Here is a 14,743-nt window from a genome sequence, read left to right as displayed (position 1 = left end):
ATAACCTTCAGATTTCAGGGAAAGTCAGTCCTTGATCTTTACCATTACTCATAATATGGAGATTATCATAGTGAGACACTAGTATAATTGGAAGTAAGTGTTACACTGAAAGAAATCCAAATCACTTGGATAGGAATCCATTTATCTGAGAGGCTTTAGAGATTATGATGAATTTGATTAGACCAACCCCCATTCCTCAGAACTTTGTGATACGCTTAGAAGATGAAGGCATTACCAGTCACGTAACCCTAATCTATTTTAAGAATAGTTAGAAAACCCAGAGAAAGAGTGGTACTTGAACTATGTGCTCAGAACTGGTAAAAATCAGAGTGACTGGTCATTTATTTAAAGGGAATGATTTACATGGGCAAATGCTTATTTCTTTAATGGGAGAAATCTCCCATTTACTTATATTGGTAATAACTGATCTTAGAACGTCATTTTGTAGCTTGAATCTTGGTTTTGCCTCTGGGTTCGTTCTAGCCAGGATGGGAAGCTGAGAAAGCTCTAAAACTGAAAATTTGATGCATGTTGTTACGTTCAGAAGTGGAACCTTAAAAGTAACATGGAAGCAGAAACTGTTCAGAATCAGAAGTGACAAATTTGAAAGTCTTAAATAATTCAATATAGAGAATTAGACATTTTTTATATAAGTGTGCTTTTTCTTAAAACAAAAAATCCCCTAACCAACCCCCTTTTTTGCTGTTTAAGTCTTTTTTTTTCTGTAAGTATGAAATAGGGCTACACCCCACAGTAATTCTTCATTGCCATACTAAGCAGTAGAATAGTCTTTCTAATTCACATTGCTCATGGCAGTCTTATTTGATGTTGCTTTATTAAGTTTGTGATTAAAGCAGTTTGGGATTTTTGTTGGTTGTAAACTTTTGGCATAATGTGAATACCAGTCCCTCTCAAAAACAGCTTTGAGTTGCTTAATGATGCTTGTGCTGTTCCCCGCGTCTGCTTGGTTGATAACAAGGCCAGCTCCAGCATTCTGTGTAAAAGCATTTCCTACCCAATCAAAATTACCTACAAAGAAATGCAGGAATATACAATGAGTTTGTCATATTGTTTAAAAGAAAAACCCCCAAACTTATCTGGAAAAGGCAATCCAGCATGATAAAGTATCATTCTCCCCAACACCTACCTAGAAATATACTAAGCATACACAGAAATGAGTTTCTTGTACTAACAAGAAAAAAAACCCAGTGTCCATCGTGTATCAAAGTGTAGTGCAGAAGGTTGTGCACATTTAACAACTCTAATCCATCACAGGCCCAAAGAGGTTCTTTCATTTATTTAAAACTAACTTGTTCTTCCTTTTGTATATATTATTACTGCATTTACTTTCCTCATCAGCCTTTTCAGTGCCAAGGATAAGAATACTTTAAGCTGTATGAACAATCTAACGTAGATGGGATGGATAGTAGTTGCTCTGTAATGCTTAGCCATACCAAGAGATCCTTTACAGTTTACCAGCTGACAGACACTATTTCAGGAAAAAAAAAAAAAAAACAAGATTTTATTATTATTTTATTCCAGTTACTACCCTCTTTGTTGCATGAAGTCTTAAGGTAATGAATGAGTGTTTCATATCCTGGTGATAGCAAGACAAAGGATAATTGGTTTAATGGAAAACAGATAAAACAAGCATTTCAGTTTCACTCTAGCTGTAATAAAAAGAAATAACTATCTCAGTTTTACTTGTACAATGTATTTTTTTCTCCAAAATACTGGATACTAAAGGTCATCTTTTAAAACAGAATGTCTGAATGTACATACATGACAGTATCTGAGAACTGCATACCATTTCTTTCGAGAGCCATTTTCAGTTACTGCAAATGTAAGAAATCCGAAATTGTCAAGGACGGTAAATCAAGGTCTGATCATACGGAAAATTTCTTCATATGCTTTCAAGGAAAAGATGCATCAGGTCCTTCATCATATGCATTTGTATTCCTTTCACACAGCTTTAATTTTATTTCTTAAAAAAAAAATCCTACCTTGTATCGCTGTGGGATATATGCCAAGATGCATATATCTGTATGACTGTATGACTTGAGTAAAGGAGGAGAGGACAATGGGAAGGAATAAAAGCAACTTAGCTAAGAATCCATGCTACATAGACACTCTTAAGGTACTGAAATTGGATCTGGGTATTGGTAAGTTTTTTTAAAATGAAGTAAAAAGAGGATTTGTGGACTCGTAACACATTTGGGAGACCTTAGAGGATTAAGCTGTACTAACTAAAGTGAGAAAAAAAGTTTGGATAGGTAAAGAGACTAGGGTACTAAAATACTAAAGAGAACAGAGAAGTGACTTTCATGAAACAAGGATTCAGCGACTGAAAGTAATGAAAGAGAATTTTTAGGATTCAGTAGTAGTCCGCAGAGTATCAGAGGTTGCAAAAAACTTTTTAATGAGATATCTACAATTTCTGCAAGTCATAGTTATGATCTTGCGATTACATTTTTAAAGGGAGGACACTACATTCTGGTCCATATACTTAATTCAAGGCATGGTCTAAGAAATGGTACATTCAAGAGCCCATCAAGGTGAGCTTTTAAGAGATGCTCTCGGACATCTCTCTAGGTTCTTTGTGATCCTTCATTATTCATCCATGTGAACAGAAATGCTTCTGGCTTGCAGCCCATGTCCTCCCCAGTTCCCTTTATGATCACTGGCTGTAAACTCTTTGCAGAAGTGAGTGTGAGCAGGTAGGCAACTAAAGCATGAGCTGAAGCCTATTGGAGTGCATGTTTTCTTTAGATTTTATATAATTTTCTGAGTTACATTTTAGTTCAGTTGCAGTTTTGTGGTTCTGGCACCCAGCTCAAGCAGTCTCCCTCTCCCTCCCTCTCTCTCTCCCTCTCTCTCTCTCTCTCTCTCTCTCTCTCTTTTTTTTTTTAAGAGCAGTTATCCCTTTAACAAGCATTGATTGATTAAGAACCTTTGTTAGCTGCTGTACACAAATACTAGCTAAATACATCTTTAACCCACAGTGAGTTTCTCGTATCTATTAGAAATGTACTTAATGTTAGAAAATGGTGTCTGAAATGTGCCATTACAGAATACAGTGAGTAAGATGATCTCCGGAGAGGAGGAGGCCAGAGGACAGTCATTTGTCCAGTATTTACCTTGATGACCAACAGCTTTCACAATGACATGGAAAATGGAGACTAGTCCATCTTCTTTCAGATGACAGAGAATATGTTGATCATCCAGTTTATTCCTTCTCCCTAAAGTATGCTGTGTTTGTGTTTTCAGTCTTTCTAAATACTGAAAACACCATGCTGCTTTTGGAGAAACTGGTTAATAGGAGGAAGTGGGAAGGAAACTTATTTAGCTTTTTAATGAGAAATTTCATCTGCTCTTCAAAGCTCAGTCTTCATCTAGGTTCCTAAAGATGGAGTACAGTATTTTTTAACTTAAGAAGCATATATTCCTCACTTAAAAATCAGTGTTATTTCGGGCTTTTGGCTACAGATAAACTAGAACTTCTTGAGATGCAGTTACTTACCAATGTATGCAGCTCCATCAGTCACCATATATTTGTTACGATTTAATTTGGGGAGGGAAGTGTTCTTCTGTTCTTTAAGAAAGCATGCACTCTCTTCTTCAAGGTCAAAGAATTTCTGCCATAAAATAGAAAGGAGTCAATGTAATGAAGAGACTATAATTTTTCTGTCTTGCTGTTCCTGACTGACAAGAAGTTAGTAGTACTGAAAGTTGAGTTTGTAGGGGAGCATTCATTTGAATAAAACAGTGCATACTTGAATTTCACACTAAATTCTCAGAAAGTCTGTGATTTTCAGTATACCTTTGCATTTTGAAATACAAAAAATATGCAGCTACAGCATGTTATAAGAAATACAGTGCTATATAATAAAGGCTGTGAAATGAACCAAAGAATCCATTGTGTTCTGCAGGGTGAGAGCCAGAAGTGTATTTAGCTCATTTCCTAATTCATCAAGAGACACTGGGGTTTGAAGTCTGCTTCAGGATCCAGCTCACGTGGTTTGCCAGCAAGCTGAATTAATACCTTTATCTTACACATTGCATACTTTACAATGGGAAACTTGCCCATCTCTCTGACTTTTCAAGATTAAATCTGATTTGCAGAGATCAAACTTCCTTGACAAGAGAAAAATGCATCTGTTTTACCCAAAAAGGCAAAAGCTGATAGATTTTATTGAAGAACTATATTCATTTCTAATCTGGCTTAGTGCCCAGATAGAAAATGAGGTTTCTAGTACAAGCTTAAGTGTTATTTGTTTCATTAGGGAAATTGATAGCTAAACACCCAGAGTCCAAAAACAGGTGGAGAATAACAGGAGAATGAAGAAATTAAATATTTAGTGTAGGACTTGGAAGGTTTATAATCTAGGTGATGGTGTAGCTTCCCAGCATCAAAATTCAGAGCGTATTATGAACTAAGGCAATTGTCTGTACAGTACAGCTAGTCAAAAGTTGAAAGATATTAACAACAAAAGCCACCAAAAACTCCTCCCCCCCAAAAGCCTTTTAATGTACTGTTCACACCTTGAACCACTGATACCTTCCATACAACCTTGACATAATCCTTTTGGGTATAGAGATGCCTTTCAGAATAGTCTCAGTATTTTCAAAATCCAATTCTAGGTTGTTAATAAGTACCAGGAACTCCAGCTTCAGGTTTTATCACACTGGTGTTTAGTGGTCACTTCAGAACTGTATATAAACAGTGGCAAGTAGAGGGGGTGATAGTACTACTTGTTCATCTTAATCATTCATCTCAGTCATTACAGATCGTTCTTTGGTTTTTCCTTAAGAAAGAACTCTGTGAATACTGTACAGTCTTACCTCTGATCAGCATTATCAAACCTAGTTAATATGGTTTATTTGCAGATAAAAGGTACAGCAGGCCGGGGGGGGGGTGTTGTTTAACCTAATGCTTTACGCTTTGGACTGTCAGTTAGAATTGCTCTTTTTCCCCTTGCAAAATACATATGGTGAATTTTCTGTTGCCAGAGGCAGTACCAAAACTGCTTGAAGACCTCTGCATAAAATGCCAAGACTGGTTCAGGCTAAATGCCCACTCTGGCCTGTAGTTCTCTGCTTACAGTGATTAGAGTGTTGAACAGACTGATTTCTATTTTAGGGTTGATCCCCCCCCCCCCCAAGGTGATGAAACAGCTTTTTATGGGTGAAGGAGGTTATTAATGCATTAGAAACAAACAACTAAAATAGTGTGTAGTGTGGAAATAATCTGTTCCTATTATTGTTGAGAATGGATAGAAGTTTAGATCAGTGAGTGGAGGAAAAAAAATCCTAAAGCATATAGTATCGTGCCAGGTTAAGTATCTGTAAAATTGACTACCCTCTTTATGATCACAGCTGCATGCATCTTAATAACAGCTCAGTGGACAATTCAGTGCCCAAATACTGTATGGTCATGTAGTACAGGTGTAAGATCCATCATTATCTCATCCAGCAGTCTCTGGCTTTCATATGTCACTGCATGCCTACTCACCTGTGCACGTGGCATTTTTAACTTCCACGGTTTAATTTTTGTAATAAGTTTACACACTAGAAAAATTCCAAGGACAGTTTTTTTGCTTTAAAAGCAAGCAGACCAACCTAAACTTTTTAATAGAATGATTGCTTCATTTAGTAAAGATTTTCCTCTTCTATATTGAGCTCTATATTGTATATTCATACCTAACTAAACTGCATGGAAAAACTGCATCTGTAGTTAAACATTTTAAATGTTACTAACATGCAATTACAGTATATATATATACATTAGAACAAACCATCTTATAGCTATAAAGGAAAGCTTACTAGCTAGTAGAGCCTAATTTTCAGTAAATACATCAAAGCTGCAACTTCATGCCTGAGGAACTATTGTGCAAACATGTACTCACACAGAAGGTATGTACTTAGCAACCTAGAGGTGGATCTGAATCTTTCTGAAAGAATCCTGAATGTTTGATAAAAAACTAAAAATGCTCATGGCTTTCTCTGCACAACAAACAAAGATAGTCAGCAACTGTAGGGCATCCTTCAAGTGTAATGCATCAGCTCTTTGTGGTGACTTGGAAGCTGAAATAATCCACTGTGCAAGTAATACTAATGTTGTAGGAAGTACTCTGAAGATGTTGAATGGGAAAAGTATTTAGTACCAGGAAACAAAATATAACAAACTATCTTCTGAAGGTTGTGATTTAGCAAAAGGTTACATATCTTGCTGAAAAAATGGTCAAATAGAATAATAACTTAAAGTTGTCAGATTGAGATAGCAGATCTGCTGAACTGAAAAAGATAAATTAGCCTTCTATTTGTATAATTTTGTAGGAGAGAAAATTTTGAAATCAGGCAGGTAAAGACAGGTGGCTTGAAAATGTAGCATTCTCCAGCGGTAGCAGACAAGCCGTTAACTCCCTTACAGGTAGGAAGGAAACTCGTTTGCCCTCACAAACAAAACACACAAATGCAACTTAGGGAGGAAGTAAACTATCATAGGTGCTGAATGGCATATACTAATGTTTTCCAACACACACCTTCAGATTTCATTCATCGTTTCTAACTCCTTTTTTTTTTCCTTAAAGACTTTAGAGCGTTAAAATTAAATTACGGCTTAGGATGAAAGGTTTCATAGTCAATTTGTAACACTTTAGGGTCAGTGCCACTCCTTCCTAGTTTCCAGTTCTCTAAAGTTACTTGAGTCTATTTCATTCTTTCTGTGGGCCCTTTAAAAAACATGCCACTTTCTCTCTTCAGCACTAAGCAACAGAGCAGACCCCTTTTTAATTCAGCTTTCAGAGCCAGACTGTACATTCTTGCACACAATTAATATGCATTTACAGAGAGAAGCATGCACAACTTGTGGAATACTAGATTTAAGGTCCCCAAATGCATGCTGATAAACTCTTCTTGAGTTTACCCCTTACAATTCAAGCCTTCATTTTCTGCTCACTTGTAGTTCAGCACATAGGACAGAGCTCACTGGATGAGCCAGAGGGCTGATACGCAGCAGCTGTTTGGCCATGTACTTAGAACATTTATTTAGTTTTCAAGCAAAGGCATTTTTTTTGCTCTTAAGGTCTTCTCAGTGGTGTTTTTTCAGAGAACTTAAATTGAATTTGTGTTCTCAAATTCACAGTTTAACAGTTGAATCCAATAATTATGAATTTTCAAAGCTTATTTACAGCAGACTCCACAATTCATAGCGAGATGCTCAGGAATGCATAATTAAGGATTGATCTCTTTCTACCTGGCTTCAGTGCTGTTAATTGCTCAGTGTTGCCAGAAATTTTTGGGCAAAAGAGAAAAACCTGCTTCTAGGTAGAAGAAATGCATTAAAATTAGACTCTCTCAACTAGGAAATCATACCTTGCAGTCTCCTGCCTTTCTGATCTTTACAGCAGAGTGAAAAATGAGAGAAATGGAGGTTGGCTGTAAGTTTTGATCATGACACTGCTAGGGGTAAGTAGTTTGCAGGGCCCTGGTTTCTAGTTAGGTTGTACCAAAACTTCCATTGGCCTGGTCAAAGTTGGGGAAACCAAGAGGAGGTTTGCATCCAACAAAAGCACTTGAAAAATCTCCAAAATTGACAGTGCGCCTCAGGCTCCTGCCTTTGTTAAAATAGCTGCAGTGAACCCTGCAGCAAGCCATTGGCACCTCCTGGAAGCCACTCAGCCAGAGTGATTCTTCCAAAGAAAGAAACAATCATGAAAAAGCATTTCACATGGAACAAAACATAAATGAATATAATGAAAAACATAAATATTTTTTGTAGGGTTGAGTTATGTTATCCCCAAGAAAATGGAAGATGGGGAAGTGTCATTTCTGTCAGAACAGTATTAAGGTACTACGACAACTTAAACTAAGAAATTGACTGGTGGTAATTCAGTTTAAGTAAAGTCTTGATGAGGATTTCTAGTTTAAGTAAGTTTTTCTTAAAATTTCAATATTCTTGTATATAAAAACATACAACACGTACCTGTATTTGACTGTATTTTCTGTACAGTGCTTAGTTTGACTTCATGTTTCTCATACCAAAAGCAGAACCAAAGGGAAAAGCAGATTTTTCCATTAACTCAGAATATTTAATTTTTCTACCTTGTTAACTGTCCTCCCCATCCAGCGTGTTTTTACTCTTTTGATCCTGGCTATAACCAGATAAGCATAAAGGATAAGTACTGTTTTTTCTAACTTGCATATCTGACATGTTTTGTGAAGTAAATGAGTGTCATGATGAAGCCTGTGCCACAGTTTCACAAATAGTAACCAGCAAACTCTGAGCCTTAAGATGTTACTCATAACAGAACAATATTAAGTCTGTTACTATTTAATGTGGTAATATACCCAGTGTGCAAAACAACCTGCTGATGCACGGCACAGAGGTAAGAGTTGCACTGTAAATTAAAACTGTATTAAAATCTGTGGTCTGTTATGTTTTATTACTAGAAATCATTATATTTGTATTTTAACTAAAGATACTCTAGCTACAATGTTTATATAGAATAAATGTATAGAAATCAAAAATTTTCCTCATAGCATTTCGTTCTTTGCCAGAAAAATTCTGTTCTAAAGATTCTACCTGTTGTAAATAGAGGAAAATGGCTACAAGTATGTAGAGCATTATATGCCATTTATTAAGCAATAATTTTGAAAACATAGATGGAATTTTGATGGTAAATACAGAACAAGCTGTAGCTCAAGGTTACTTGAAATTCTTCAAAGTTGAAATTCTTCAAAGTGGCTTGAGCAGTATGAGCAACATGAATTACCAGACTTCTTTTTGACCTAAAAAATCCCCACGAAACCTTTCTGCTGATTCTCACCTAAGAAACTTGTAACAGTGCATTTCTTAAAACAAAAATCCCTATTTCTTGATATGCATAAATATGACTTAGGATAACACAAGCAGTATTAGTATTTGGTTTTTTTAATTAGCAGTTTTAAAAAGTCAAAATAATTTAGCAGATTTAGCAACTTAAGACAATTTTCTCTCCCCTCCCCCTCTAAAGAAATTGGTGCAAGCTGATTGTGAGTTCCAGCATCCCTCTATTTTCTAAGAGTATATCCAATTTAAAATGGGACTTTCCATATGCGCTGTACTCTAATGCAAGTATGCAATATATGGTATTTCTCACTTTACTGTATTGCATGTATATTCATAATTCTGAATGTAACATTAAATCTTCCAGTGTTTTTTCTTGTACTTTGTACTTCATTAAGGAGAAAGTAGATGCTTATGGAGCTGAACAGTTACACAAGTCCAAACTAGAAAACATTTTTATATTGTCACATTTACTGTTAGCAGACAGCTTAAAGAAGACATAACTATGGTTCACTCTGCTAGGTTTGCCATGAAGGACCACGAGCTGTCCCCAGCACAAACTGCCTTCTGGCATCATTTTATTTTCCTGTCTTTTATCTGCCACTACTAGGATTAAATTTAGTCCACTATGTTACCTATGTTATTTAATGAAACTTAAATGTTACCATACTAACACAGAATGCTCTTCAGTGTGTGTTAAGTTTTCGTGATTTATTTGGAGAAAAACAATCTTAACTTTCAAAATAATATGGATTGTACTTACAACTTTCAAACTACAGCTGGGAACTTCAGTGCAAATAGCTTTGAGAGACGAAACAAAATTAAATGTAAGGGGATCTGTGTCTCTTGAGAAACTTATGAGAAGTCGTACTTTAATACTTCGTAAAACTAAAGCTTCTCTTATCTTCCCATCTAAATATGGCCAGTATCTGTGGAGAAAGAATACAGTAGGTCAGAGGTCTTAAAAAATAAATGGGTTTTTATCCACACAAACTTAGATATCACAGAGAAAACTACAAATTTGAATCACATTTTCCAGTAGTTTAAGGAATGTGGTTCTCACTTGAAGGGGTTCTGGCTGAAGTGATCTGCCGGAATCCATTACGTCATTCTGCCCTGCACCAAACCTGTCACCATGGGGGCAGTGAAGACAGTTGCGCACATCTGCTATTTCTGTAGGAGTGAGAGCTGCCTAAACACTTGCACAGAATACATACGTATTCCTTGTCTCCCCATGGCCAGGGGAGTTCTTCCTGCGTCACTGTCTTGAGGTAGAGCAGTTGAGCTCTTGGGTGTCAAAGAAACAGAAGGCACTACAGCTAGAGGGTGCTCCTCACCCAGCCCAGACAGAGGGACAAGAATTTTCTGTTAGTTACACAAGTGAGGGAACAGGCATAAAGAATCCTTCCTTGCCCTCACTTTCCCTCTGTAATGGGACCATACAGGTTGAGGGCCTGTAGGAGAGCGCAGGGTGCCTGCGCTGCTTAGTGGGGAAAGGAGATGGGTTGTGCAAGGAGAATGCTGCCTCTTTTCCTGATGAGGACAAGAGAAACTGCCATGAATGGGATAGCAACATCCATAGTGCCAATCTCAGAGTCGCTCGTTAAGAGCTTTTAGTTCCTGACCGTTGGGTGGGAGCAGCTCTGCTGGAAGAATTAAAGAAAATGCATGCTTTCCTTTCTCCAGGACATATCAAGGAGTTCAGCTGAAAGAAGCTTGAGCTCTGCTATGCCAGAAAACAAACAGGCAAGGACTGGGAACTGACAAGGTAGGGAAGCTGTGGCTTCCTCAACCACAAAGCCATGCTACTAGGAAAAATATAAGAGGGGCTGTCTTGGATCTCCCAAATCCATATTGATTTCTGAATTCTTTCAGGATGGGAACAAAGTAAGGAGAAATACAGGAGATTGCTGTTCTATACAGTGGCATAGACTAAGATACTTCACAGCCTAAACAAGAAATGACAGGGATGGATAAGATGAAACTGGGGTTCCTACAAAACTATGATTCTGTCAATGTGATACTGTGGAAATAAAGTATCTTATATTTGATGACATTCAGATAGGTTACTAAAAGGTTTAATGATAAGGGTTTTATTGAAAATCTTGAACAACACCCATTTTTTCACCTTTACCTAAGAAAATCTGGAAGAAAGCATGTTAATGACCAGATTTTTAGTTTGGCTTAAGAGTTTAATTTAGAGCACACAGATGGAATGGCCAGCTGTACTAGATGCTCAATTCATAGCAAGTGTTACCAAGAGTAGCAGGGACCACTGAATACTTACCTAACCTCCTGAGTTGAATGGCTTTATAACACTGTGGCTCCAGTTATAGGTCATGAGTGCTTTTAAAGAAATGTGGTCTATACATACACCGTGCATAAAAAAGTATGGTTTTGTTTGTTTTTAGCAATTCTCAGTTAACCAAAATGGGATATAAAGTGTAATCTGCAGAATTTGAATTTTCATATATGTATATTTCAGTAAAATTATGACATCTTCCACGCTGTGTATTAGAATTCAAAACATGTTATTTATCTTTTACACCCATACAACACTCTCTCTCTCACACTGAGTATCTGTGTGGTATTCATACAATGCCAGTAGCTTGGGTATCAAGGCACTGAATATAGCAATGTAAGAAACAGGATTCATATTTAGGCAGGTTGTTGTATTCCTGGGCTCCACTTGCAGATGGTCAGACTAGACAAGTTCTGATCTCCTTCGACAGACAGATCCAAACCTTAGGACCCAAACCTGGAAATGTCTTCTTAGGTCCCAATTCTGCTCCCATTTAAGTCAATGGCAGAACTCTCACTGATTTCAATAAGAGCAGAATTGGGCCCCAAGAAATTTGGTCCACAGTAGCAAATAGTCTCCTGTGGGTTCATTTTGTCCAGTAAACCTTACCAGCAATATGATAACATGCTTGTTCTAGACAGAGACACTCACCTTTTAGCATTTGTGTCAATGACGATAGGCAAGTAGTCCATGACAGCTATGTATACAAACTGTTTTGCATCATCAATAACATTGTATATAGCTTCAATATCCAGGACTCTGTCTTTTGGGCAGAAAAGTTTAGGTGAATTCTGTTAAGGCAAAAGTTCAAATACTACATTTAAAAAACATGGAGAGATTTTCCCCCCTCTCCTCTCATTCTGGCAAGCAATTTTAGATGCTTTAGTGGAGACTATTAACTGATACCTTTAGTTCCTGCTAGAATACACAGCATAGCAAAGGAGAGTTATTTACTTAATTTTTCTTTGAAAGCTTCTTCACTTAGATATTATTGTGGGTAAAATGCAGAGAGCACAAACTTGAAAACATCTGTTGTCATCAAAGCAGCTCTAGCTGAAAAGTTGCTACGTATCAGAGAATTTTTATTCCAAAGCGTCATTAAATGGAGGAGAATGACTGATCACTTGCAATCAAGAATTAAGTTTTTTTATTATGTCAGTCCTGTTTAAAGTTTTGTGCAAAGTCACCATCTGCTAAGAGTCACTGCTGCAAGGAGATGCTGTAGATTTTCAAGAAAATTTTCTTGAAAACTTACCACCATATACAAATACCAATATACCAACTATTGAATTTTTAAGTGATAAGCTCAGATTTCAGTTTTTCTGCTCAGTATTTCTGCTCCGATTTCAAATGCATCAGCCAGCAAGGCAAAGTCTGGGAAACCATGGGAAGCCATGAGAAGTGCCTTCACTCCTGCACCAGAGAGGTCAAAGACCTTCTGCTCTTCCTTTCCAACTGGGACAAGGAAGAGGAGGAGCCACCTGCCAGGCTGCTCAAAAGCAACACAGGTGCTGGGACCAGCAGTTGTTCAAGGCAGCTTATAGAGCCAGAACAGGTGCCACTTGCTCTACCAGCCTACTGCTTCCCTGCTGCTGTTTGATCTTCTCACCTTTGCTACCTGCTTGCATTGCATCCTGACACCTAGATTAGTGTATTTTCTTTAGGAACAGATTTTCTTTCTTTCTTTTTTTCCCAATACAGTGCCTATCACAATGGTGCCTTAAGCACTGACTGGTGTTCTTAAGAATTTACTCTTACTGCAAGTAAGTAAGTTCAGAAAGTAATCAGAATAATTAACAGCGGTAAGATTTCAGGATCAGTATTCAAAATCCATTCCTGCACACTAGAAAAAGACCCCCAAACCCTCTTGTGTTTTTAATCAGCCAGTCTGGAAGATGGTGTTTTGTTGCTAAGCAACCTTATAGCCATGATTCCCAACTATATATATTTAAAAGACTTTGTTATGTGTGTTTAAAACAACAAGAAGATGGAAAGTGAAATAGATTTTCAAACAATGAGCTTGGACTCAAGAAACAGCATAAAATGATTTTGTTAAACATAATTTGTGTCTATTATCTGAGTCAGTTTTAAGAGGATACTGCACTGTGATTTTATTTGTGTACTCTTAATATTTTCTTGGATACAAGCTTGAAGTTATAGATGGAACAGCTAGAGAATGAAACAGTTACCAGTTACTTGCCTTCAGTGACAGCAGGTTTTCTGTTGCTTTGGAACAGTATCAAAACAAGTAGAGATGGTTCAATTTCATTCAAGTCCATTTCTCAAGCTTTACATTCATATAGTTCATCTATACAAACTGCATTCTTTTTTTCCTGATGATAACCTAGTAACTAAACTGTGACTACAAGTTCAGGGACCTCCTGGAGTTAGACTTAGTTAATCTGAGGTTGTGAGTACCAGCAACTCCTTTCTTTTGTTTTCCAAAGTAGAATTTCAAGACAAAGGACCTTTGTCCCAGCCCAGAAAAGAAAACAAATCACAGAGAGGAAGTGAACACTCTGAAAACACTGCAGAAGAGCAGTTTTTTAGAGACCCTCTCCACTTGTCTTTGTCTAGGATCCCATATGCCTTAAGTTGGCCTTGCCAAGCCTTCATTGCTGTGTGCCCTGCAGGATGGGCTTTCAGCAGGATTCCTCCATTTCTTACAAGTTGTTTGGGAGAGGGCAGGAGTTTCCATATTGCTTTTAAGAAGGGCAGCTACGTTGGATAGAATTCATTTTACAGCTCTTAAGCTAACTGTCCAAAAGTCGTTTTTCTAATTTAAGCCAGTCCCTATGGCTCTCTACAGAATCAATGGAAATATATATCTCTTCAGAAGGCTTTTAATCCTGGATGTCTTAGGCACTTCCAGATTTTCATTCATTTCATTTCAAAATAGCCATCCCTCTCCACTGATTGTAGGAGCTGAACAACCTGCACATCTGGACTTTGTGTGGCACATGACACATCAAGGTAAACCCTGCCCCATATAACCAGTCATCTGCACCAACATCCTGTGCTCGAGGTTCCTGTAACTTAATAGCATGCTACATGTCTTGTGTTATTTTAGACTTAACTAGCTATAAAGCAATGGTCTGTTGCCCAGTGTATTATGCAAAATGATAAATAAAGCTTTATCATCTCCTTCATGATAGCCCTGATTTAAAATCGTTTTTTACTTTTATGATTACCTCCAGAATGGGTAATACTGCATCTTTCATTATCTCTGTCCCCTATGTACCTTTTTCCAGTTCTGCTGCATCACTGCTGAGACAGAGAACTGCTCCCTTTCTTCCCATAAAAAATATAGAGAGACAGTGTTTCCATAGGGATATACCACATTCTTTCATTTTTCTTTTTACTCATTCTTTTTTTCGTCTACATGTAGATGTCTAAATGTTTTGGGATGGCTAGTGGTTTAAAGTTCAGAAGTTTTAAAGTACTATTTAAAAGCTAAAAGCTACTATACTATAAAAGCTACTTCCCTTGACTACTGTAAAGGGAACAGTATGGAAAGGGACTAATCCTTATAAATCACATCAATAAAAACACAGGTTCTGATAGCAAGCTTATCATTTTAGATGTCTGATAAACAATTCATTTACTCGTCAGTT

At 37.2% G+C, this 14,743-nt stretch overlaps 1 protein-coding gene across 1 annotated transcript in view; it reads right to left on the bottom strand.

The window, feature by feature from the left end:
- Window positions 1–652: 652 nt before the first annotated feature.
- The window catches only part of PLD5 (phospholipase D family member 5), a 173,755-nt gene continuing 159,664 nt past the window's right edge, over window positions 653–14,743 (bottom strand). Inside the window, 4 exon segments of the mRNA XM_062573640.1 lie at window positions 653–1,029; window positions 3,521–3,635; window positions 9,591–9,756; window positions 11,781–11,920. Coding sequence (XP_062429624.1) covers window positions 794–1,029; window positions 3,521–3,635; window positions 9,591–9,756; window positions 11,781–11,920 — 657 coding nt within the window. The 3' untranslated portion in view covers window positions 653–793.

The sequence above is a fragment of the Rhea pennata genome, chromosome 3, assembly GCF_028389875.1.
Source record: "Rhea pennata isolate bPtePen1 chromosome 3, bPtePen1.pri, whole genome shotgun sequence".
Classification (NCBI taxonomy): domain Eukaryota; kingdom Metazoa; phylum Chordata; class Aves; order Rheiformes; family Rheidae; genus Rhea; species Rhea pennata.
This window is presented reverse-complemented; position numbering and strand designations above follow the sequence as displayed.